This window comes from Macadamia integrifolia, chromosome 6 (assembly GCF_013358625.1).
Source record: "Macadamia integrifolia cultivar HAES 741 chromosome 6, SCU_Mint_v3, whole genome shotgun sequence".
Lineage (NCBI taxonomy): Eukaryota > Viridiplantae > Streptophyta > Magnoliopsida > Proteales > Proteaceae > Macadamia > Macadamia integrifolia.
Genome location: NC_056562.1, coordinates 11,093,433 through 11,120,229, shown reverse-complemented (window position 1 = coordinate 11,120,229; position 26,797 = coordinate 11,093,433). Strand labels below are relative to the sequence as shown.

General features: G+C 40.4%; 1 protein-coding gene across 2 annotated transcripts in view; it reads right to left on the bottom strand.

The window, feature by feature from the left end:
* The window catches only part of LOC122082495, a 29,449-nt gene extending 3,589 nt beyond the window's left edge, over positions 1-25,860 (bottom strand). The window contains exons 1-5 of one of the 2 annotated variants that reach the window (XM_042650103.1): positions 25,629-25,860; positions 23,470-25,107; positions 912-1,007; positions 668-790; positions 83-154 (exon numbers count right to left, since the gene is read on the bottom strand). In XM_042650103.1, coding sequence (XP_042506037.1) covers positions 83-154; positions 668-790; positions 912-1,007; positions 23,470-24,943 — 1,765 coding nt within the window. In that variant the 5' untranslated portion in view covers positions 24,944-25,107; positions 25,629-25,860. The remainder of the gene's footprint in view (positions 1-82; positions 155-667; positions 791-911; positions 1,008-23,469; positions 25,108-25,628) is intronic. The other variant, XM_042650102.1, reaches the window with a different exon arrangement.
* Between the last annotated feature and the right edge of the window lie 937 nt (positions 25,861-26,797).

The window sequence follows — 26,797 nt, the reverse complement described above, 5'->3', positions numbered from 1 at the left end:
CAGTGAGTAGTTCATTATGTCATAATAAAGCTATATTAAAAATTGGAAGTCCGATATATTCAGCATGTCTAATTATGATTACCATGGGTAACAGCTACTCCAACATCTTTAGCAGACTGGGCAAGGCGACTGCCTTGAGATGAGCCTGGTTTTCCTGCAGAAAGTCATCACAAACTATTACAAGATCATAATGAGACCCATAAAGAGCTCAAGCACTTCCTGGTTGTATAATTTAACCAAAGAAGTTCTGTCATACAGAGTAGTAATGAATTATTTTTCCAGGAGATTCAATAAATATTAACCAGTAAATAATTCCTTTTCAGATATACAAAATGTATAAAAGCTTGAGTAGTCTTTAATTTTCATACAGTAGGCCACATTGAAATGAAACCAATTTCCAATGGGAACTGACTATGAATGTTGCAATGGACGCACAGATTCAACTGTTACATAAGTGTTATTCCTCATTCTATCATGAAAGATCCTGGCTAATCTATGCCATATTCAGGCCCCTCTATAGTCAGATGACAGATGTCTTTTTTACTCAGACTGGAAGAAATGGCATAACTCAACAAAAACATGAGTCATGCTGCTGAGCTTTTCAGTGCAACCTGAAAATTAGAGAGAAAAAAGCTTTTGGTTAACATATATATTTCAAATGTTCGACCTTGGTAAGAAAGGCTAGAGCTGCCTCTATTGTCTGGTTGTATCTGTGTCCTCTTATCAGCTAGACCAGAAATTCCATTACCACCTTCAGCAACAATACCCTTATCAGCAGTAAGTGGCTGTCCTGTAATCAAAAGTTTAAAACAGTGTTACTCCCATGACGTAGCTTCTCGACCACTGTGAGAAAAGCTTTGGTTGATATATGCATTCCAAATGTTAAAAGTTTGTAAGAAAAGCTAAGGTACCTATATTGGCTGGTTGCATTCTCCCCATATCAGCTAGACGATGAAAAGCATTAGCAGCTTTACTAATGCTAACCTTATTAGTGGTCATTGGCTTCCCTGTAAACATAATAAGTTTGAAACAGCATTACTGAGCTTGGCATACAACTAGCTATCATTGAGTGGCAGACATAATACATTATCAGTTAACTATGGTTAGCAATCAATTCTTCATGGTTATTTTTCAAAATATATGTTCTGATCATATATCTATTACCATTATTGTAATCAAGCAGAAGAGGAATTTCAGAGACAAGTTAAAGAAACTTATCACATAGCAAATAAATACACACAAGCAAGCAAGGCACATGCAGACTGAGTTTTAGGAGAAACAAAAACTGCGTTCTCATCAGTGAGGTTTCCAAAATTATCATCTGGAAAGCATGGGTAAATTCTTAATCAGCGAGCGAGTTTAGAAAATAATAATAAAGTCAGAAATCAGAATGCCATATATTTTCTCTATTAAGTGATGTGGGGCCTTTAAAGTATTTAACCTGTCTGCCCAATTAGTCTAGCGTGTGGATGCATTGCAACATTATAAAACCAGATAGGACCAGTCATAAGTCTGAACTGGATGGAATTGTCTATCAAAACTTGCTCAGTATCACATGCTCCAAAGTTATTGAAAAGTAAATGGGCTCAAATGATTCAAAAACCCAGACTATTCACAGTTCCAAGGGGGGGGGGGAAAGAGGCCTACTTTGGCCAAATTCTAAGCAAAACCTATTGAACTTAATAGATTAAAAAAAAAAAAAAGAAGAAGAAGTAATAGAAATAGGCAAGAAAAAAATTTCTAGGTCGGCAGGTCTAGAGGGTTTTCTGGAGCAGCACCAAATTTTGCTACACAGAAGGATGAATTGGTAATTTCAACTGTACTGATATCTAGAAAATGGTTAGATTGTTAACCTCAAATTTCATACTCAAGTTTAACCATATACCCTTCTCATTGCATATTTCCTTGTATTTTCAGCCATCCATTTCTTTTTAGAAAAGCTTCATTTTTTCACTGGATCTCCAGAGCTTTATTTGCCAAAACTTGACAGAATGAGTAGGGCTCTTTTTGGGGTCTACTTATCCATAAAATTTCAGCTCTATCCAATCTGTCGAGTCACGGATATTGGTGCTGGAGTAAAGAAACTCTCTAGAACTGCCAGACTTGAAAAGCTTCTCCTGATAAATAGATTAAGAAGAATTTGCTTACTTCTCTGAGGTTAATAAAAAAAAACTAGCCATCTTTTGGGAAATGATGGGAACTGAGAGAGAGGAACCAACAACCATAAGGCATTCTATTTCCCGCTTCACCTGCCCTGTGTAATTGATTCTTTTATTATTGTTTTGGGTGTGTATTTTGTGGTCTTTATAGAATAGAACGGGCAGGATGAGAAATTATGCTTCAGGATCTAGCTAAAGAGGACCGTGTTGTCCCCATAAGGTAGAAACTGTTGGATGCAATGAGATTAAGACGATAGTTGAGGCTCTACAGTCTTCAACCAGTATAATTGTCTTGATAAGGTCATACCAATCATAAAATTTCAGTCAATGATCTTGGAACTTTAGAATTTCAATCAATTTAATGTTGATGCCATGGACTGGATTGTTGAACCCTACAGTTGAGCCACAGAATCATCGACTGCCACCTCCAAACCATAGTTATCATGGTGTTTAAGTGACCCTAGGTGTTGGAGGAGGGATAAAACAAGGTAAAACTAACAAGGTGCCTAGGCGACACCTTGATGACTATATCACAAACAGTTCTAGGTCTAATTTGGTTTTAGAGTATTAGTTATAACCTTATAGTTGAGATAGCCATACCCTATCCCATGATAACCAATATGATTTACAAACAATATTGCAATGGTGGTGGTATTGGACCATACATATACTTTAGAATACAGTTTTCAAATTTCCTATTATCTCATATGTATGTGCATAAAGTTTTAAGAGAAGAAAGACCAAAATGGAACACTAGAGTGTAACTTTATATAAAAGTTAACGACAGTGAATGGTTTGGAAATTAATGATAGGAAGATACCGCAGAGATACAATTTTTATACCTAGGCTAAATCATATATGAAGGAGACATTGAAGATGTTGCAAATGGACTTAGAGCTGGGAGGATGAAATGGAGAGCTGCTTTTGGAGTATTCTGTGACCAACCTATAACACTATACTCAAAGAAAAGTTTTACAGGACGGCTATAAGGTCATCCATGTTGTATGGAGCTCAATGTAACACATCATACCTGAAACAAGTATGTTAAGGTAAATGAGTAGCAAAACCAGAAAAAAGATAAAATAAGAAATGAATGCAATTATTGTAATTTAGGAGACATTCCTGTAATTAATAAGTTGAGGGAAGTACTTGATGTGGTTTAAGTATGTACAACATAGTCCAATGTATGCAACGTAAGGAGTGATATAGTCCAAATTAGATGATCTAGAAGAATAAGGAGCAGAATGAAGATTAACTGGGGAGAAGTAGTGAGATAAGACATCAAGGGCCTCAGCTTAACAAAAAAAACCAAACAGACTATGACTGCCAAAAATTTGCAGATTAGAAATCTCAATAAATTTTATACAATGTACTTGGCTCTCTTTGGTATATTTCAAATAGAGGCATGATTTTCTGACCCCTATTTCTCATTAAAATAAATCAATAAATTCATAGGTAAGAGATGTTTATGATTTATCGCCATAAACTCCTTATAGTTATTTATGCAGGTACCATTAATGAACATGTGCACAATTGATACTTAAGTGGGGGTAAAATGGTAGTAAAATGGTAAAGCTAACAAAATTTACTAACAAAGGCTCTCTCTCTCTCTCTCTCTCTCAACATATATTGTATTATAAATTACATATAATCTTACATACCATGACATAGTGGATGAGCCTGTGGGCTGTGGCACAACGGTTAAGTTGCACTATTGCAACATGTTGGTCACAGGTTCAAAACCTGGAAACAGCCTCTTCTACGAAGCAGGGGGAAAGGTTGCGTACAACTTGCCCTCCCAGACCTCGCAGTAGCAGAAACCTTGTGCACTGGGTTGCTCTTATTTATTTTCTTACATACCATGACATATTATATTAAAAGCAAGTCTTTTATTATTATATTAGTCATAACATATGCTATATTATGAATAATATAATAGACTATATTATTCACTGAAGCATACCAAACCTATTTTTCATTACAGTCAAGGGGAAATGTTTTCTGTCTGGGAGCAGTAGGACAGCCTCTCTCTCTCTCTCCCCTTCCCATGTGAAAAGACATATTTCTCCCTTGTTAGCGTGACCTCTTACAACTGCATATAGCCTACATGATATATGGCTTTTGCTCTACTGTACTGTCTGTACAGGTTCAATGGCACCACCAGCAAGCTAGCAAGTAAAGGAATCTGAAGGCCTTCCCCTGACAGCATTATCAGCGAAGAAGATCCCTTTATACAATAACGAGTAGGTTCCAAGGATAGTTTAAAATTCTTAAAGCACGTTTCAAATCAGGTTTTTTTTTTTTTTTTTTTTTGGGTATTATCACTCCCCTCCCCTGAACTATAGCTAAATATCAAGTTCCCCCACGTTTTTAAAAATATTTCACTCCCCTCCCCCCAAATCAAAAGATTCTTTCAACCGTGCCTGGGTGTTAAAGATTGTTATTAAGTGACTTCTTTTTTTTTTTATAATTCCCGAAATACCCCCATCCCTTTGGACACAAAGGGAGCAACTCCACACCCACTGCTCCTATTCGCAGTAGGTATTAAAATACGCCCAGCAGTTCGCACAGCGAGGAAGGAGATGACCATTAGAGCCATATGCGGGAGGGTTTCCATTCTCGTCAGTCGTCGCGAATGGCATCACTGTAATTCCCCACGGCAATCCTCTAGCCTCTTTAGCATTGGTGTCCATTGGAAATCAGGAAATCGGGAAACAGTTGCCCTAACCGCCATTGTTGAAAGCTTCTATTTTCCAGAAATGGAAGGTTTTCAGTTTTTCTTGGAAAAGAAAAATGGTGCTGCACTCATGGTGGGAGGGTGTTGGATAATCCAGGGTACACAAACGCACAAATTAGCAAAATCTGAATACGAATAGCTTACCTTCTAGAACTACGAAACTACCCTAAGCGCATTCAACTTCATGCATTCGAAAAGAGGAGCAATATCGTCACAGAAAGAAATTTTACTCTTCTTTTTTTGTGCAAGAAAGAACTTTTATCCATACTCGAGAGAGATAGATAGGAGTGACATAGGATAGGAATAGATATCAGTCATCGGATCGGTTACCTAACCAGATCGGCCGATATGAATCACTTGGTTAACTCACGTGAAATGGGGGGAAAATGGGAGTCACGCAGAAAACCTACCTCCCACCTCCAGGATCGTTTTCTTCTTTGCACCTCAAATCTGCGAAAAACTTAGATCTCATTGTTTTTCAGTAAAAAAGCACTCAATCGCAGAGGGAATGTTCCCACAGCAAGATCAAAGTCTCTACCGTCCATTCCATGCCGTTCTCAGGCAATCGGAGCCACCGTCTTCTGGAATGTTCCATTCTGAGCTGAATGGCGATCCCAGCAAGAGGGAATGTGTCTAAAGGGATGGGGGTATTTCGGGAATTATAAAAAAAGGATAGTCATTTAACAGCAATCTGGTTGAAAGAATATTTTGATTTGGCGGGAGGGGAGTGAAATATTTTCAAAAACGTGGGGGAACTTGATATTTAGCTATAGTTCAGGGGAGGGGAGTGGTAATTCCTCTTTTTTTTTTTTAAATTACATAAGAGTTTCCACGAGGATTTTGAAACAGTAATTTGAAGTTTAGAAGGTTTTATTGGTTTCTAATTTCTACAGAGACTTGATGCAGATTAAATCCTGATAAGAAGAGGACGAGAATCGACTTGAGGAAAGGAAACAAAAAAAAAACTGTTCATGTGAACAGTAACCACATGGACAATGGACCAACGCTTTGAATTTTGAAGGGCCCCAAAGCCAGCTCGCAGGGAGGTAATTTCCCAGATTTATCTGCACCCTTTGTGAAGCTGTTGATCAGATTTATTTCCAATTCGAACCTGTATTGGCTGAAAAAATCCCTAGTGGCAAAAGTTCTTCTTGGGAGATCTTGTGGGTTCCATGGACCAGTGCACACGGAGAATATTTAGGGGAAGAATAGAGCTCGAAAATAAAGCTTATGTGAGAACTATAGCTGGAAGGAGGAAAGCTGCCTTGTGTGGATTCTTTTGAAGACTTATTAGACTTAGTTTCTATTTTTAGGATTTTCCGTAATGTTACTTTCTATTTTCTCATTGGTAAGAATCTCTTTTAGTTAGGAGTTTCTTATTCTTCTCTTTATTTCCTTTGTAAACAGTTACTTAATCTCCAAGGAGTATCATATGGACAAGTCCTATTTTCATTTTCCTATTTTGTAATTGGGCTAGTTTCCTATTTTGTAATTCCCATTGGTTATTACTTATTAATATAAGAAGGGGAGACCATCCCCAACAATTAGAGTTGAAAAAAAAAAAAAAAAAAAAGGATGGCTTGTATTGTAGCTGTGAGAGCTGTGAGATGCGATGGTGAGAGGCCGTGAAGTGGGTGAGATGCCGTTGCTAAGAGGCCGAGGACTGATACAGTCCCCTATCCCCCTTCCCCATCTTTCTTCTTCCCCCTTCTCTATTTTTCTGTTTTCTTGTTCTGATTTGCTCCTTGAATCTGAAATTTATTGAATGTACTGACGATCCTCCCTGGGACTGGACACTTGTGATTCTTAGATTAAGACTAATGTAATAAGAGAGGAAAGGGATGTCACTTACCCTTTCTTCTCCACTTCATACATATTCAATGCACTTTCATTTATTTAAGAACAGAGTTTAAATAGATATTCAAAAACCAAAGCAAATCTTATAAGTGAATATGATGACTGATGCAGTTGGGCGATGGAAGGGATCTCTTTGGTTTGGGATTTTCTTATTTACTTTCCTTTTTTGGGTTTAGAAATTAGTTTGTGGTATTTTATTTAGCTTGGATTTTATTTCAGTTGCTATTTAGGATTAGTTTCCATTTTTAATTAGCTTCCAATGTTATGTCATTATTTTCTTTAAATAGCCATGTAATGGAGAAGAACTCAGATTTGAATGAATATGAGATAATATGTTTTGGTTTTAATCGATGGCTGCCATGGATGCTTTCCTTCTCCCCCCTTTTCTAATATCCCCTATCCATCTCTCTTTTTCTCTGATTTCTGAACTTACTTTTCTCTCTTTATCTCTGCTATTTTCTTCTCCCTTCCCCCTCGAATTCTGTTTTCCCCCTTTTATCACTTTGTTTTGAATACTGAAGACCCATTCGAGTCCTATGGAAGACCTATTGAAGATCCACAAATCAGCAACAAGTTTGAGGACCTGAAGACAGCTTGTTTCCCTGATCGACACTGGTTTTTTGCTAGGGTTTTGACCTGCTGCTTATCCTCTGTTTCTACCAAGCCTGTGGCCAGTTGGAGCCACACTTCTGGGTGACTATTGGAGGACCTAAGAGCATGGTTTAAAGCATCTCCAATACCGATACAATACCCTCCGATACGTATCTTAAATTTAGCGACCGATACGATACATGAAATTTTTAAAATCCTTTCGTATCGATATATATCCTACGATACATACCGATATGCATCAATACACCACCGATACACATCGATACGATACGATATGCACCGATACAACTCTATGGAAAATATAAAATGGAGGTGAAATGTACGTTTCGGTATGTATCGGTACGTATCAGTATCAGTATGTATCAATCGGTACGTATCGGTGAGTATCGGTATGTACCGATACAGTGTGCTACGGTCATATAATGGCCAAGATGGGTAATTTTTCAGAAAAACACGATTTTTTTAAGGGTTTTTGTTCCGAAGTTACTGCCAGCCATATTTCACTCTAACTAAAGTGGAAATCAAGGTTGGAAACAAAGATTTTAAATTTATGGGATAACTACAAACCTTGAATTCTTAGTGTGATACCCTCAATTTAGTGTTTATGCATAATACATGTTATCAATAGCTTTTTTTAACAAATTCTTTACGCAAAAATGTTTAAAAAAATGTTTCCTATCCATTTATGTGTGCATCTTTAGCGTATCTCCGATACGATACCCTCTGATACGTATCTTAATTTTGGCCGACCGATACGACGATTGATACCGATACTTTAATCCTTTCCTAAGAGAGAGACTCGACCAGGAGGATGGAGGCATGGAAGGCCCTTTGAAGCTGCAGCTGAAATCTCCCTCGCGACATACTGGTTCTACCGCCCAGATCTGGTTCAGGTCCTTCGATCTCTTTGTTGCATACTACTCCAAGTTGAACCTAGTGCTGTTGGAAGAGCAGGTTTTGGCAAAGCTTTGCCTAGAATATCGAACCCAGTCGACAGGTATCAGCGAGGTTCTCTTCTGTTTCTTTTTCCCTATTCTGCAGCCTCTCTTGTTGGTTGTCTAGAGGTTGAAGACAACCCCAATAGAATCGTGTTTTAATTTACAGATACTTGTTTAATTTTGCAGTTAAGCCCCTGTGACCTAAACCTGTGTTCTAATATTCTCCTATTCTATTGTAATCCCCCCTTCTAATTTTTTACTTCAGTTTGACCCTAATATCTATTTCCATCTATTTTAAGTGCTAGAGTTGTGCCTGAATTTACAAGAATGCCCCTACTTCTTTGAAAATTGTTTTAGTTTTTAATTGTGGGCTCATAAGCGATCCAATTCAATCTATTGGAACCTGGATCCGCATCAATAACAATTTGATATTGGCTTAGATCTCCCATGGTAGATTAAATTTCCTTTGTTGTATGCCTCCATAGTCCATATATCATTACAACCTGCTTCCCCGAATAGATAAAGCAGCTTCCTCTATCCAATCATTTTTATTGCAATCATCTTCAATAGTTTACTTTTTGGCTCAAAGATTCTTTCAAGCCGTAACCACCCCTATGCTCACCTTTCTAAGCCCCGAGTCTTGTAAAGATTCCAGAAATCAACACCATCTAGTGATGCAGATAAGTCACTTAATGGGCTTATTTTATTACAAATAAGCCTTGGGTTGGATTATGTATGTGTTGGGTATTTGATCCTATGGGTTTTCTTTGTGATGGGCCACTTTAATGGGCCTAAAATATGGGTAGAAAGTAGGAAAATGGGATTTAATTCATTAGTTTAGTTAGAGTCCTGTTTTGAGTCTATTATATTCTTTTGTTATTTCAGTTTCCTAGTCAGTTTAGGTTTCTCAATTAGTTAAGGATTGGGTTAGGCCTTTCCTTTTTAGTGTTTGAGTCATTTTGAGTCTTCTATATAAGTTTGTAAGGGGCTGCAATATTAAACATGAATTTGATTGAATGAAAAAAAAAAAAAAAAGCTTTGTGCTGGAAAACTATGAGATGCAGTACTGTGAGAGACAACTTGGGTGAGATGCCCATGGGTGAGATGTCCTAGAGAAGAGTGAGATACTCGACCCAATCTATTCCCCTACCCCCATTTTTCCCTTCATTCTTTTATTTCTGTTTTGTTCATACTATCTTATTTTATTGAATTTACTAAAGATCCTACCTGGGATTAGATCACTTGCCAACCAATATTACATTACTGCCCACAAGTGATTCGATCTTACATTATTTGGTATAGAGCCTAGCCAGATCAAAGATGGAGCCACGTGAACTTTATGAGAAAATTTCTTCATACATGTTCCTTGATTGGGTAAAAGAATTGAACGTCTACTTTGATTCTTACAACCTGACAGAGGCACAACGACTTCAATATGTATGCTCCCAAATGAGTGATTGTGCTCGAATCAATGGAGAATTTGCGAAAGGCAACTTCAAACCCAATGACGGGAGCCTAAAACTTGGGAGGAGATGGAGTATGAGTTGGCGGGCATGTACCTATCTAAACGTGAACGAAGTATGTACTTCCATCCACTAGAGTTCCTTCCCATTACACCCCAAAAGCCACCCACAGGTGACAAGAGCATGAAGGAATTGTTAAACCACATGGCCACTATGTTGCAACAAATTGAAAAGGAGCAGCGTGAGAGGACACCTCCAACCAATGAACTAGAATCAAAAGTTGAGATTAGTGTTGAAGAAATTCCAGCAATTCCTATTATCAAGGAAGAGCTAGTAATTGATGTTCCCATCAACGAGACTCATGTGGAAGAATTCGAAAGCAACAAGGTTGCCACAATGGACAATGAAGTTGAGACTAAGGAACTTGACACTACAACAATTGTGATGATTGTGAACAGCCAAGAGGAAGATCCTAAGGGGTTCAAGATTGAAGTTGTGTTTGAAGCATCAACAGAATTGATCGAGAACCACCAAACAGTTGAACCAAAAGAGCTTTATGTTGTATTAGAGTTTGAAGGGGTTGAAGGTGCATATGTAGATGACCTTATGGATACATCCGACGATGTTGAGGTTGAGCATGTGGAGTTCGTCATCCAATTAAAGTATCTTGAAGATCAAGCTCCTCACATTTAGACTACATCCTTATTATCCAAGAGCTACCTGTATTTTTCTATGGCTTGAAAAAGGGCGTGCACCATGCTATAATCACCCTCACACTCTGCAAAATGCGAGGACGAATTTTTTCTAAGACAAGGCGAATTGATGTAGATAAGACACTTAATGAGCTTATTTTATTGCAAATAAGCCTTAGGTTGGGCTATGTATGTGTTTGGCTTTTGATCCCATGGGTTTTCTTTGTAATTGGCCACTTTAATGGGCCTAAAATATGGATAGAAAATAGGAAAACGGGATTTAATTCATTAGTTTAGTTGGAGTCCTGTTTTGAGTCTATATTCTTTGTTATTTTAGTTTCCTAGTCAGTTTAGATTTCCCAATTAGTTAAGGATTGGGTTAGGCTTTTCTTTTTTAGTATTTGAGTCAGTTTTGAGTCTTCTATATAAGTTTAGAAGGGGTTACAACATTGAACACGAATTTGATTAAGTGAAAAGAAAAAAAAAAAATTTGTGCTGGAACACTGTGAGAAACAGCTTGGGTGAGATGCCCAACCTATTCCCCTACCCCCATTCTTCACTTCATTCTCTTATTTCTGTTTTGTTCATACTATCTGTCATACTATCTTATTTTATTGAATTTACTAAAAATCCTACCTGGGATTGGATCACTTCGAACCAATCTTACATTATTGCCCAAAAGTGATTCGATCTTATATTATCTAGACCACTAAGGAATTATCACATTAGTAAAGTGTATGACCCTCAAACTTACCATACATCAGGCTCTTTTGTATCCCTACTGGAAACCTAGTTTTTCTCAACTTGAATTCTAAGCTTTCCTCACTCAAGCAGCAAATAAATTGATGACGAAAATTCTCCTTCTATTTAGTCGATTGTTAAGTCCTACAACCTACCCCAAAACCACTATATATAACTAGCCTTATAGACCGTCAAACTAACAAACAAACAATCTTTTAGTCAATGCAACCCGGGTTCCAAACCCCAAGTTTTTGGTCACTATTGTTTTCCCCAAATGAATAAATCCATATACAAGGAGAAGAATGGAAATTTTGTAATTTCATAAAAACATAATTCCATGAGTACGGTCCACAATTGAAGGATCAAGTTGTAGATATTTTTGCGAAAGAAGGGGTATTCTAGAATTTGTAAATAAGGGTGGAAATAAATTAAACCAAATTCAATACGGGAGGGCCTTTTAATATGGAAAAAAGTTTTATATGGCAGAGTGTGGCCTCTGCGCCTAGAAACATGAGGACGCAAAATGACCGACCCACCCCCTATAAAAAGGAAAATGACACCTCTGTGGATGCTTCCTCGTGTGCTTCCACTGGCCTTCGCGCACATACCGGAACCACACTCCCTCACAGAAAACACTTCCCCGCAAAGTTTTGGCCTCGTCATAATAAGAACTCAACTCATGTTCTTCAACCTCACAAGTCACAACCTTCAAATGGTGCACACAAAAGTCAGAAATTTTGAAAAACTCAATCGAACTCTCTCCTATTATGTCCCAAAACACTTGAAACCATATGGCTGAGTTCACAATCCTCTATTCCTTTAGTTCCAACCCATGATAGTCCCAAAACTGAGGGAATCTTAGGTCAACAACATGCTGAACCTAGAAGAGGCAGTAGCTGTAAAACATATATGATTTCAAGGGAATCATGCTTTGACAAGAAGCTTGCAAGCGGTGATGTTTTGGAATTTAAGTTGCCTAGGGTGAAGGATTCCAGACCCAAAATCTCACGGTGAACAGGATTGTAGAGATGGAGTTTGATCCCCTCTATGAGGACATAAAATATCGCCCAGGACAAGGTAATGAAGATAAAAACAAAAATAGAAGAAAGGAAGGGGTACAGGGGAAGAACAAAACAAGGAGGGAAGATTTATACTAGCGGAAGTAGGGGCACAGGGAGGAAAAGTACTACAACCAACAGGCCACACAAGCTTACACCAAACAAAACTCAATATTCACTCCATCTCTCAAATTGGTTATTGCATGCATATAAATATGAAAAGAAAAAGACTCCAATAAGGAAACAACTCTACTAATATTCCCAACCAAAAAAACACCAAAATGTCTCTCTCTCTCTCTCTCTCCCTTCCTACATATCCTACCCAAACAAAATAAAGCTCCCTAATTATCTTATTGAACCAACAACCTAGTTTGGTCTCGGTTCCTTGTAGTTTAAGAATCCCAACAGATTAACCAGTCCAGCCAAGTATCTGCATCATTTCTCCCAATGATGAAAAAAAACTCACCCTCAAGTTTTGTAGAAGGGTAGAAATAAAAATGCTCGAGAGAATGTCTCATACCTGCACCAGTATCACAAATCAAGTTTGGAAGATGAAAAGTTGATCACATATCCTCATCTTGAAATATATGGGGAATAACAAACTCAATATGTAGAACATCTTAAAAAATAAAAAAGAGCGTACCCAGTGCACGAGGCCCCCGCATGTGCGAGGTCCGGGGGGCAAGAACTGTGTAGCCTTACCCCGCGAATGTCGAGAGGCTGTTTCAACCGCTTGACCAAGGTCGCAACATTTGTACCTTACCATTGGACTAAGCACGCCCCTTATGTAGAACATCTATCACTGCAATAAATTCTTTTGTTGCTTTGCCCATGTTAATCATCCCATCCCCCTTTACCGTTATTTTTTTGTCCCACATCAGAGTAGCCTCTCTTGTGTCTCCTATGGTTGCACAGTAGATACCGCCTCCTTTTGCATCAAGCAAACTAAAACCAATGCTTTCAAAACATAAATCTGTCATAGTTAAGGAGGCTTTAGATGAACAAATTTTTATCAAGATCAACTACACCTTTTCGCTCTTCCAACCATTGCCAACTAACTTTAATGACACGTTTGGAAGATTCAAATATCTCACAATAAGTGCCATCACAATACTGAAAATTGAGAATTAAGTAAAAATAACAGTTTTATGTTGGTAAAACGAACTTTGGTGTCTGGTCTTGAAAATGTAGGTATCTATAGCCAGGTTCAGCTCTGATACTAATTGATGCACCCCGGTTCCAAAACCCAAGTTTTGGGTTGCTATGGGCCTACCATGAATGAATAAATCCGAATATAAGAAGCAAAATGGTAATTTCAAAATTTTGAAAACAATAAAACACCTTAAGAGTACGGTCCACAATTGAAGGATCAAGTTGTAGATAAATTTGAGAAATAAGGGGTCTTCTGGAATTTGCAAATAAGGGTGGAAATAAATGAAATCAATTTTCATGCAAGGAGGGCCTTTTAATAACTATCAAAGTTCTAGCCTCGGTGTCTTCAGTTGCTGGAAGTGAAGAGAGTACTTCATGTCGTGACCACCTCACCCTCCATCCTATGCCGTGACCACCTAATGCCCTCATCTTCTCTAGCAGCCCCTGCTGCCAGCCCCTTCCACTGCCTTGACGATAACCCCTAGCCTCCCCCCAACTCTCTTCGGCCTTGCCCCATCCTTACTCCATCCCCCTCCTCCCCCCTCCCTCTTGATCCTTCGTCCTCTGGCCAGCGATCCTGGAGTCTGTTGTCACTACCCCCTCTCCCCCCTTAGCCTTCTCCTCCATTCCTCCCTCTGCTAGACATACCCTCTACTTCCATCCACTGGCTATCCACAACTCCTCCCTCGTTGGCCTCTGTCCGCCTTGCCTTCTAGACTCCGAGATTCTGAAATGGAAGAACTGTGTGTTGGATCCTTTCTGGGCAGCTTACCACCATTCTCTATTTTCAAAGCCTCCCTTATGAATCAATGGAAGCCTATTTGCTCCATGACCACATTCATGCTTGAGTCTTGACAATGGTACCTTCATCTTCAACTTTGATGCCGAATCCGATAAAGCAACCGCCATTAATGGAGGGCCCTGGTATGTTGGGAAGAAGCCAATTTTTCTAAGTCATTGGGATGAGCATACAACTTTCAATAAAACAGAACCTTCCTCCATCCCTCTATGGGTTACATTCCCTAATCTCCCTCTACATTTCTGGTGCGTTAAGGGACTCAATATCGTCGGCTCTCTCATCGGCAAGTCTCTTTACTCTGATAAAAGAAATAAATCAATGGACTGACTGTCTTAAACAAGAATTTGCATTGAAGTTCAAGCTGACAGCGCCCTTCCTTCCTTGATCACAATCATGGATGGAGAGGGATACTCGTTTGACCAAGAAGTTAAGTATGATTGAGTCCCCCTAGCATGTTCGCTTTGTAAATGTTTTGGCCATCGGACTTCCCTCTGTGATAAAATGAAGGTTAACGTTGCTCAAGCTCCTCCATGTGGACAAACGGCCATCGTTAGCCAGAATCCCTCTAGTGAGCTCTCCCAGGAAGACACATTCAAAGATCACTTGACCAAACGGAACAGGAAAAAAAGGAATAAACAAGTTCAGATATCAACTCCCGCTTCCGACGAAGGATTCGAACCCTCGAACCTCTGGTCCGCCGTCTTCATCTTTGCCCAATGGTCCAAACACTTTCTCGATCCTAGACTTGTCAGATCCATACGTTGCACCAGTTTGTTCTCTACCAGAACAAATCGCCTTTGATACATTCCAAGTTCTCCCTAAATCTGTTTCTCCTTGAATGCCAAGCAGGACAGCCGAAGCCAATGGATTACTCATCCCTTATCCCCATATCCTCTCTCCCCCCTCTACTTCCTCTACCTGTCATTGCAGCCCCTCCTGCGAGACTTTCTCCTTCAAGCCCTAATCCACTTTTCACTCCTCCCAGCCAGTCTTATCCCTCGCAATTGAACCAAACCAGTCTTGAGCCATCTTTTATCCCACTGAACCAGTTCCTTCTGGTCCAACTTCTAAACAAGTTTTCTAAATACCCACCCGACCACCCTATCTACCTGGGTAACCTTTATAACTCGACCCACGCTTTCACCCAGCCTAATCTACCCAATCCTCAACCCGACCCGCCCAACTCTTCTCTTCCTAACCCGTCTCTCTTCTTCTTCACCCAACATTGGCCCTCCCTACACTACCCCTGTTGATTTCCGCCAACGACCTTGTCGTCTTGTGCCAGCCCAGTCGCCGCCTCCCCTCTTACCACCCCTTGTCACCGGTCACCTCCGTCGAGGCTCCTCTGTGCAAGACAGTTAGCACTCATCCTCTGGATGCCTTGATTGCATCCACTCACTATGTTCCCCCACTGGCCTTGGAAGGCCTCTGCTCCAACATGGAAGACCTCTCGCCTCCCCTCCAAACCGTGGAAGGTCCATCAAATTCCTACATCAGCAACGAAGACCTCTCTACATCCAAGCTGGCTGGCCTTGGAAGGCCTTGGTACTCCCTGCGACAATTTGGAATGCCTCACTGCTACAAAATCCATTCCAGAAGGTCCCCACGCTCTCTGTAATGAAATTGATGCATGTCGTCCTCCATGGCAAGCCTCTAAAGGACTCTCTGACCAATGCAAGGATGCAGCTACTAGTCGCCCTATGACCACTGAAGAAAATCCGTGCTGTTTTGGATCCCTGATTGCTTATTATTCTAGGCTAGCCCCTCTAGCTGGCTCTTTGGATGAGGTCCCTGTTGTTCCCAACCCACCTATCACCCTGGTCAGCAACATCAATTCTGCCCCCCCTCCATCCACAGGAAACAATGCAAAAAACCTTCCTCTACCACCAAGTCCTCAACCATACACACTGCCTTCACAGCCTCCCCTGTCATTGGCTACAGTCGTCGGCCTCCCTCTACCTCTGGTCCCCCCATTCCCAAGACCCCCCTAGCTCTACCAAGCATCTGATGCCCTCCCCCATTGGTTCCTAATGATCCCTTGGACAATATGGAATGTCCGAGGTCTCAATTCCTAGGCAAAACAAGCTGATATCAAATCCCACATTCGCTCTTCTCAGTCCAATCTTTGTTGCTTTCTGGAAACTCACGTCCTGAAGCCCAATGCCTCCCGTATTGCCTCGTCGATTGCCCCCCACTGGTCCTTTGAGTCCAACTACGTCCACAGCCCTAATGGTAGGATATGGATCCTGTGGGACCCCTCCTTCCTGACCATCTCCTGTCTCTCCTCCTCTACCCAAGTCATGTATATCTCTATCTCCCACCACTTTGGTCCCTTCATATGCTTGCTCTCAGTAGTCTATGCTCATAATAGGGCTTCCCTTAGGCTCCCCCTATGGTCTGACCTGCTCTCCTTAGCCCCCCTTTCAGAATCCAGACCTTAGGGAATTTTTTGGGATTTCAATGTAATCCGTTTCAGCTATGAAAAATATAGGGCGACCCCCCTTAATCATTAGGTTGTTGACACCTTCAATGAATGCATTGATGACCTGAATCTCACTGACCTCAGATGGTCAAGAGTTAAGCTTACTTGGCATAACAGAAGACCTGGAAATCACCATGTGGCTTGTAAGCTCGAGAGTGCCCTAGTTAATGAAGCCTAGCTCGATTCTTACCCTTCTTCTCATGCAAATTTTGGTCTTTCTAGGATTTCGGACCATAGTCCCATTTCAATCCATGTCCTCCCCTTCCATTCCTTCAGTCAGCCTTTCAAGTTCTTTGACATGTGGATTTCCCATCCCAATTTCCAATCTTTATTCCATAATGCTTGGAACATCCCCACCCCTCGCTCCCTGTCCCCCCTCCTTGCTTTCGCCAAAAAGCTTAAGAATGTCAAAGCCACTCTTAAGCTTTGGAATTCCTCCACCTTTGGGAACATATCCTCTAGGGTCTCTGAGGGTAGGGACAAGCTTCACTCCATTCAATCCAGACTCCAACTTGATCTTCTCAACCTTGTCCTGGCTGAGGAAGAAAAAATTGTTGCCGCCGATCTTTTCTTGCTTCTGGATCAAAAAGAAAGTTTTCTTCGCTAGAAAGCCCGCATTAAATGGCTTGATTTGAGAGACTCTAATTCGGCTTACTTCCATCGTTCTCTCAAAGCCAGGAATAATGTTAACACCATTCCCAAGCTTATCTCCTCATCTGGGATGGATCTCTACTCACTGATCTCATTAAGGCTGAAGTTGTCTCCCATTTCCAGAGGCTCTTCAACCCTACTCCCACCCCTCCCCCCCCCCATCCCCCTTAATCTCCTCAACAAGTTTGTCCCTGATGAGCTCTTCCCCTTCCTCCAATTCATCCCTAGTGAGGAAGAAATCCTCTCGGCCATCCTCTCCCATAAGACCAATAAAGCCCTGAGACCTGATGGCTTCAATATGGGCTTCTTCTCCGCCTGCTAGAATATCATCTGTAATGACCTCATTCTGGCAGTGCATAGTTTCTTTTACAATCCAAACCAACTTGGTGGGATCAATCACACCTTCCTCTGCCTCATCCCTAAAAAGGAAGGTACGGTTACAATGAAAGACTTCAGACCCATTTCTCTTTGCAATCTTCTCTACAAATTCATTGCCAAAATCCTAGCAAACAGGTTTTAGAAAGTCATTGATTCTCTCGTCAGTCCCAACCAATCTGCCTTTATTGCGGGAAGAAGCATTGTGGACAACATTATCCTCTGTCACGAGATTGTTCGCGGCTTTAACCGCAAGTCTCACACTCAAGCTACCTTCCTCAAGATCGACATTCATAAAGCGTTTGACACGATCAATTGTGACTTTGTTTCCAATGTTCTGTTCCAAATGGCCTTTCTGGCCTCTTTTCTCCACTAGATTCGCACTTGCATCTCCTCCCCGTGGTTCTGTCTTAGTGAATGGTAGCCCGGCTGGTTACTCCCCCTCTGGGCGTGGTATCCGCCAAGGGTGCCCCTTTTCCCCTCTTCTCCTCTCCCTTTCCTTAGAAGTCCTTTCCCGCTCTATCCAATCTGTCACTGATTTCCATCTCATATCTCCCATTCCTAAATGCAAAACTCTTCTCCTCACCCACTTGGCTTTTGCTGATGATATTATGATCATCTCCAAGGCTGATCCCCTATCCATCATCACCATCATGTCCACCCTTCACTCCTTTGAAACTCTATCGGGTCTCAAAATCAACCTCCTCAAGTCCAACATCTTCCTCTCTGGTGTCTCCCTTGAGACCAAGATAAACCTTTGTGGTATCTCTGGAATCCTGCTAGGTTCCTTACCTGTTAAATATTTGGGTCTCCCTCTCATCTCCTCCAGGCTTTCTTCCCACCATTGCACCCCCTTACTTGACCACCTTAGGAAAAAGCTTCAGCTTTAGAAAGGAAAACTCCTATCTTTTGTCGGCCATCTTACCTTGCTTAAGTCGATCCTCCAGTCCATGTACTTGTATTGGTCTGGTACCTTTGTCCTCCCAGCTTCGGTAATCAAGGCTTTTGAGGGTCTCCTATGCTCTTTCCTTTGGAAGGGCTCTGATTCCTCCAAATTCCTTAGGCCTCTCAGCTGAAAGAAGGTCTACCTCCCTAAATCTAAAGGAGGATTAGGGATTAGGAGAATCAAGGATGACAATTTGGTGGGTGTCTTTAAGCTTATCCGAAAAATTGTGTCCAAACATAAAAGCATTTGGGTAGATTAGATTATCTCTGATATACTCAAGCATAACTCTCTTTGGACGGCCCCTTCCATCTCAAATCCATCTTGGATCTGGAGGAAGATTCTCGAGCATAGACTCATTGCCCTCACTGCCATTTCTTACTTTATAGGAAACGGTCAATCTGCCTCCCTTTAGAAGGACCCCTGGCACCCTTCGAGCATATTATCTCATCTTTTAACCCCTAGAGTTATCTACTCTTCCGGTCTCCCTGCTAATGCATTAGTCTCCTCTATCCTTTCTCCATTGGTTGGTCCCCTCCCTCCTTTCTCCCTCCGCTTTTAGATCTTTGGTCCTCCTTCCCCCCTCTCCCCCCGGTCATAGAGGAAGGGAAGATAAATGTAATTGGCTCCCCTGCTCCAATGGGGTCTTCTCCTCTGCCTCTGCTTGGTCCCACGTTCGTAACCCCTCCCCGATTGTTCCTTGGCATAAGTTGGTCTGGTTTAGAGGTCATATCCCCCGCCATAGCTTCACTCTATGGTGATGCATGTCCAACTGTCTTCCCACCCCAATCCTTCCTCATTCACCATCATATCCCTACCAATCCTTCATGCTGCCTATGCCCCTTGGGTGTAGAGAATATCCCCCATCTCTTCTTCTCTTGCCCCTTTTCCTCCCTTGTCTAGAAAAATGTCCTTCCCAAATGTTGGCCAACTAGAAGAACTATTCTCCCTTTTGACAGGGAATGGATTTGGATAGACATGACCTTCTCAGGCCCTTGCATTTGTGATATTGTTGGAAAACTGGCTTTTTGTGCAACTGTTAATCATTTTTGGATGGAACGTAACATCCATAGATGGACCCCCAAATCTCAATCTCTAGATAAGATTTGGAAAGCTATCTACTTTGATGTTACTTCCAAAGCTCATGCCCTTCATGGCCTTCATTCTCGCCCTGTCCCTAACTCCCCAAAAAATTTCCACATCACTACTTCCTGGAACCTTCAGGTTGTTCTCAAACAACCTACTTGACGGTGTTGGCTTCCCCTCCGCCACCCCTTTGTTGGCTTTGTTGTATGTTCCTTCACTGTCATGATCTCACCATGATGGTGCGGGCTCTTCCCCCCCCCCTGCTGGTTTTGATGTATGTTCCTAATGCTAGTGCTTTTGTAGATCCCCTTTGGGATGGCTTCTCCTTGTTGGCTTAAGCCTTCCCTCCCCCCTCTTTCCCCCCTTTGTATATCCTCTTCTCCTTGGTAATGAATTATTTATTCATCCAAAAAAAAAAAAATTCTGGCCTCATCTGTAATAAGAACTCCTCTTCGTCAACCTCACGACCTTAAAATAGTGCGCACAGAAGTCGGAATTGAAAATTTCAATCGAACACTCTAATAATGTATCCAAAACATATGAAACTATATACTGAGTTCACAATCCTCCATTCCCTTAGTTCAAACCATGATAGTCCCAGAACTGAGGGAATCTTAGGACACAGATATGATTTCAAGTGTATTTCTCTTAACACAAAAGCTTGTAGGAGCTGAGGTTCTGGAATTTAAGTTGCCTAGGTTGGAGGGATTCACACCCAAAATCTCAGGGTGAATGGGATTGTATACATGAAGTTCGATCCCCTCTATGAGGATGGCGCTAACGATAACAAAAACAAGAAATAGAAGGAAGGAAGGAGAACAGGGGGAAGATGGGAACTAGGAGGGACGATTCATACCAAAGGAAGTGGGAGAAAAAGGAGGAAGAGCAGCACAGCCAACCAGCTGTCTCAGAGACCATGCAGGCTACAACTAAACAAAACTCAATATTCATTCCATCTCTCTAATCGGTTGTTACATGCATATAAGTAGGAGAAGAAACAGACTCCAATAAGTAAACAACTCTACTAAGATTCCTAACCAAAAACAACTCCATTAATTAGCTGAACTCTTACTACATATCCTACCTAAAATTAAAGAATACACATAATAACCTCCCTAAATATCTTATTGGACAACAACCCCATTTGCAATCGGTTCCTTGTAGTCTAGGAACCCCACCGGGTTAACCCAGTCCAGCCAAGTATCTGCATTATTATTTCTCTCACTTCCCCACATTTTTACATCCCTTCAAGTACATAGTTTTGTACTAGCTTTCTGTACCAACAACCATCCCAAAACCTATTTTCATCCGTCCCTGTTTAGCCACAACATCATCTTTTAACCCCTCCACACATCTATAGCATTATGACAAATGAACTTCTGAAGATCAAAAACCCTAACATCTGCAAAGATGCAAGAGTTCCATCCATTTGTCTCGCGTCAGTCTAATGTAACAAAGAGTTCCAGGCTTCAGGAAATTTTGAGTGTCTACAGAGATAAAACCCTCACAATCTACAGGACGAACATTTCTTGGAGATACATATGCTGATGTAACTCATCATGAAGGAGAGAAACCATACCATTTCATGGATGGTCAAACTAAAATAAAAAATAAATAAATAAATATATATATATATACGTGTGTGTGCGTGTGTGTGTAAACTCCGCAATAAAGCTAACATGGAAGCATCTTGCAAGTAGAATTCACTACCAGGATAGCTCAAAAGTCATCAAAGAAGAGCTAAGAAAGCCACTGCTCCCAGTGAAGTTGAGATTGGGATTAAAATACAAAACCTTCCACAATTAAATTAGAACGCTATCAGGTTAGCACTACAGACCACAACCCCTGAATCTACTGGCTCAATAGAGGTTATGGCTTTTAAAACAAGCTAGGAGGTTCCCCAGACGCAACAAACCCACAATGCAAGGTAATTAGGTTTCCTCCATTAATTACCTAAGGCAAGTGCTGATGGCAGATAGCCACTTACAACTTCAACATGGTGGATAGCAAGGAAGGTTTGAGAAATATTCACAGCTGGCCAGAGAACCAGCTATTTGACTTTAACTTGCTATTTCTTGACTCATTTACTGTTTTCTGCAGAGACTACCCCATATGTCCAAATCTGACCATTAGATCAACATAAGATGTTTTAAACTGATTCTCCTTGACAAATAGACCATTCAACCAGAATTTTCATGCATAACTGAGTTGTTTAAATATAGTTATCTCGTTTTCTCTCAATTCAGGTTCTGCCTCTATAGCTGCGATCCTGTCACAAGCTCATCCCCCACTGGATTTCACTAGTTCGAGATTAGCAATGCATTAATTGTTATTAGATCTATGAAGGGGCAGCAAAACCACTACGTTGATGGGATAAATCAAGGGTTATTGATTTCTATCTCAGACTAAAGGAAGATAGTGCTTGTCTGATTCGGCATCACTAGAAAACTCGTAGTGAATATTTTTTTCAAGCCGGGGAGAAACCACCAGAAAACCAGGACCATCAGTTGGGTCAGGCTAGATCAAGAATGGACCAATAGGCTTAATTTTGAGTGCTCAAAGGGATATATGGGCCACAGGCTGAGTATTTTTGGGTTTTCTATTGCAGTAAGCCAATTCTATACACCCAATTATGAGGGATTAGGTGTTTATTTTCTTAGAGTTTCTAGACACTTTATCTTTCTAAGAGTTTTATTTGTAATGGAACTTATCCTTAGCCCACAAATGGGAAAGTTTCCTTTTTATGTTTTTACTTAGTCCTATAAATAAAGAGAAGAGGTTACACAAACCCCAATATTTTGAGAATCAAACACAGCTTTTGCTTCTTAGTACTGTGAGATTCAGAGCTCCTTTGCTGTGAGATGCAGTGAAGCCCTTGGTGTGATGCCAAGGTAGTCTGGTGTGATGCCAAGTTGGACTTGTGAAATTCTAATCAAGGTCAGTTGGACTGGTGAGAGGCCTAGTCCATATCTTTCTCCTCTCTTTTACAAGGTCAGTTCTGTTGTTTACCCTTTCTGCATACAGGTTCAGGTCCTTGACCTAAATTCTTATGGCATAAAGGTTTTCTCTACCCTTTATGTTAATATCGATTAACAAGATCCCATTTCAGCTTTCTTGGCCATCCTTATGAACTATTAAGAACCAGAAAACCAGTGAAATTGGTTCAATGATCAACAACCAAATAGTTAACATACTACCATCCTTACTATAAACCATATCTGAAAACCAACAAAATTGAAGAGTTAGTGTGCCCAGCCACATATTAGTAAAAAATATAGTTCGGCGGCATTATTATTAGATTGAGGTTCCAATACATATTCCGAGAAACAATATTGAATAAATAGGTAAGGTCAACCATAGTAACACATACCAAGAATCTAAGACTCATGATGAATACTCTAAAAACCCAAAAAATAGAAATCTAGATAGATTTAAATTGCAATTAGTGGAAAGAGAAAACTGTATAAAAGCATGGATTTTCTTCAGCATCCTGCCATCAGAGTAAACTGTAAGTTGGCAGCAAAGTCAAAATTAAGATAGGAAGTCCCATTTCATTATCTAAGCTGCTAGAGAGAATGTCAAGATACAGTCCTCTGCAAAAAATATCAATCATAAGATAGCTAAATAAATACAAAAGGTGGCACAACGTATGACATCTGATATTCATTTATAAATTATTTCAAAATATGCTTGGAGCCATTGAGTTGGAGTATCCTCTATGTACCTGATTGATATTTCCCAGTCATGTATCTTTGATCCCCAACAAGACGATGATCTGTGGATTCACTTGAGCAGCCCTCTACAGAATTCCCATATCCTTGATGTCGTTGCATCAAACCTAACCCATTGGTCCTCACTGAAGTACCAGAAATCGGTGCTACCCTAGACAGCAGGGAATGGTCCACATTAGGCAACCCAGCTTGGGTGCTGCTAGTGGGTCTAGATGTGATGGCAGAATAACCATGAAATCCTCCATAAGGATCTGTGATTGTACATCTTGCATGTGCACTTTCTCCAGGTTTTAAGTTCCTGCTATAATGTGGAGGAAAATTATGTTGCATGATACTTGATGGTGTTTGGAAGATATTGAATGGGCTTGAATTGGCGTCAGCATTGAAAACACAGCTGTTGTTGGCGGACCAGGAATCATTGCCCCCATTGTGGCTCAGACTCAAAAGTTTATCATCAGGCTGTGCCCTGCGAAAGATATCTGGCTGGGTGGCAACATTCCTAGCAATATTGAAAGAAATACCTCCAGCTTGGTCATTGGGTTGAAATCCAGTGCTACCACCAGGTTTAATACTTAAGAAAGTGCCATCAATCTTCTCTGGGAAAAGGTTATCTGATTGACCTCCCCTAGTCATGAAATTGTTACCAGTCGCAGAGTACCTATGATTGTGCCCTTTATCTAAAACTGGTCTGTTACCTCCAACGGTTAAGAAATTCTTATGGATATGTGGTCCATGACTTGCATTGGAGTTGAGGTTAGCACAACTTGCCATTGCAATCTGACTATTTGTCCGAAACTCTGCGGCTATGCCATCATCAACATAAAGGTTATCAAGTTGAGCACAATTGGTCATGACATTGTCACAAATAAATGACTCCCCATGGTCATGTGAATGATGTACAACTGGTGCTTTATCAGATCGAACCACACTCGTGCCATTACCACCAACCATTGAGTACCCACAATCAGGTGACTGGTATAAAAAAGGTGGATTACCTTCAAAACTAACATTTCTAGAGAGCTGTGGCCTATGAACATGATTGAAGTGGTGAGCATTGGGCACAATTCCAGTAGCAAATGCTGTTCCAACTTGACTATTTGTTCGCAATTCTGCTGCAGTGCTGCTGCCAACACCTATGGAGCTTCTGTCAAACTGTGGACTATTTAAACTATTGAGTAGGGCAGCCCCACTCATGACATTACAATCGTTGACACCGAGACCATAAGGTTGACATGTATTGTCCATGCCGAGAGAAAGTGGATAAATTGGTCGTGGCCTATACAAGAAGGGCCTTTGATCAAATCTCATATTTGTATTTCCATGTGTGGTCCCAATATGATGGAAAGAATCTTGTAAAGTCATTGGCAATTCATTCTCTATAATATAGGTTTTGTTTGCTTCATCGTAGCCCATTGGAGCAGGAGTTTTAGGTGGGCTATCCACAAGATTGAGATCAATTTTCTCCATTGAATATCGAATTCCCAGAATACAGAAGTCTCTCAGTCAGTCTACTTCTCTACCAACAAAATATTGAAATTTCTGGAACCATGTGGAGTGAGAAAACAATAGCAAAATAAGCATTTGTTGATTTCAAACCGTTTCCACATCAATCTTAACCTGCAACAAGATTCCTGCGCAGAGGTCCAACATTTCAGCAAATCTCAGTCTTCTTATTGAATTTTCAATGTCACCTTGATAGAAAAATAAACAGAAAATTTCCCAAAAAAAAGGAACAATGGGAAATGAAAAATAGATTGTACTAAAGTCAAAAAGATTTTCAGATTTTCAGGTTTGCACCAAATTCAAGCACAAAAGTTTCTAAGTTGTTAATCTAGTCAGAAAGATCGTAAAAATCAGATTTGGTCACAGAAAAAAGGTTCAGTACAAAATACAAGGTATTTGCAGTTCCCTTGAAGGGCTGCTTGAAGGGTTTAGGGCCCAAGAACACCAAATAGGCAGGAAATCATCCCAATAAACTCATTTTCGCTTCAATAACATCTAATGGGGCTAAAAGACTGAAAATAACACTCACAAAACCACTATACAATCAAATAAAACAAAGAGAAAACCAGAAATTTACAAGAATTCGTATCAGAAATCAATTACATCAGTGAAACATCAACAGATGACGATTTTAAGGCAAGATTCTTACCAGAAAACTTCTGAACGCTTAGTTTTCTAGTTGGAGTTAGAAAGAGTTGAATGGATGGTGTGAATTGGGAAAGGACGAAAGCGGAAGGGAGAGGAAAGACCAACAGCGGATTTCGCGCTAGGGCTCTGGATTTTAAAGGGTTCGGTGTGGGACCCACATGTGTGCGACTCGGTGGACGAGAAAGCACTAAAATAGTAACAAAAATAAATCTCTGGGCATACAGAGAGACTGAGAGGGTTTTTTTTTTTTTTGGGTTCTGGTTGTGAGAGACTAGAGAGATAAATAATTAAATATTATATTTGGGAGTTTCTATGCCCACGTTGTGGGTGATCAGTATTATACTTCATGCGGTTGGGGTAGCAGATCAATCGAGTGGCTGTCGCACCCTGATCTAAGGGGCTATCTCTGTTTATGTTGTTTTTCGTTTTTTTTGGTAATTCTGATTATGTTTGTTGACGGAGTAAAAATTGTCAATAGGATGACGTGATATTTGGACTTCATTCACAAACGTTGGGGAGCCTCTATTCAGCTATGGACCATACAAGAATTAAGGGTACAAGTCTGGAAAAAAAAAAAAAAAAACTCTATTACTTAGAACAATATTGCTAGCATATTCTCCACCCTAAAAAAAATGTTTTTGAAAATTTTGGGAGTGGATGTAATACTCTTGTTTAGATTGACCCTTGGATTTCATTTCTTTCGATGTTCAATTTAATTGTTTAATGTGTTCAACGCTTTCCTTACATTTGGGTGTAAGTGATTTTCTTCTCAACAATTCTTGGAATATCTGTCTTCTATCCTATTCGTTCCCAATACCAATTGTTAATCAGATCTTGAAAATTCTCAAAATTCTCATCACTGTGATATTAAGAGAAGGTGGTGCCCCCTTCAAAGACAGGGAAACTAATCACCAAATTGATTGCAAGATACCTAAGTTCAATTGTTACTGATAACCAAAGGTATTGGTTCCTGACGGATGAAAACTCAAAATCCATCCCAAGTTTAACTTTTTCTTTTTTTTCTTTTAGACTTATCTTTGACGGCATTCCTACTGAGGATATCCTTGGGAAATGGATTGATATAATACTTGTATGTTTTTTCAAACTCAAGGCGAATCTATTTGGCATGTGTTCCTCTTATGCGAGTTCACAAAAAGAATTGAGGTTGCT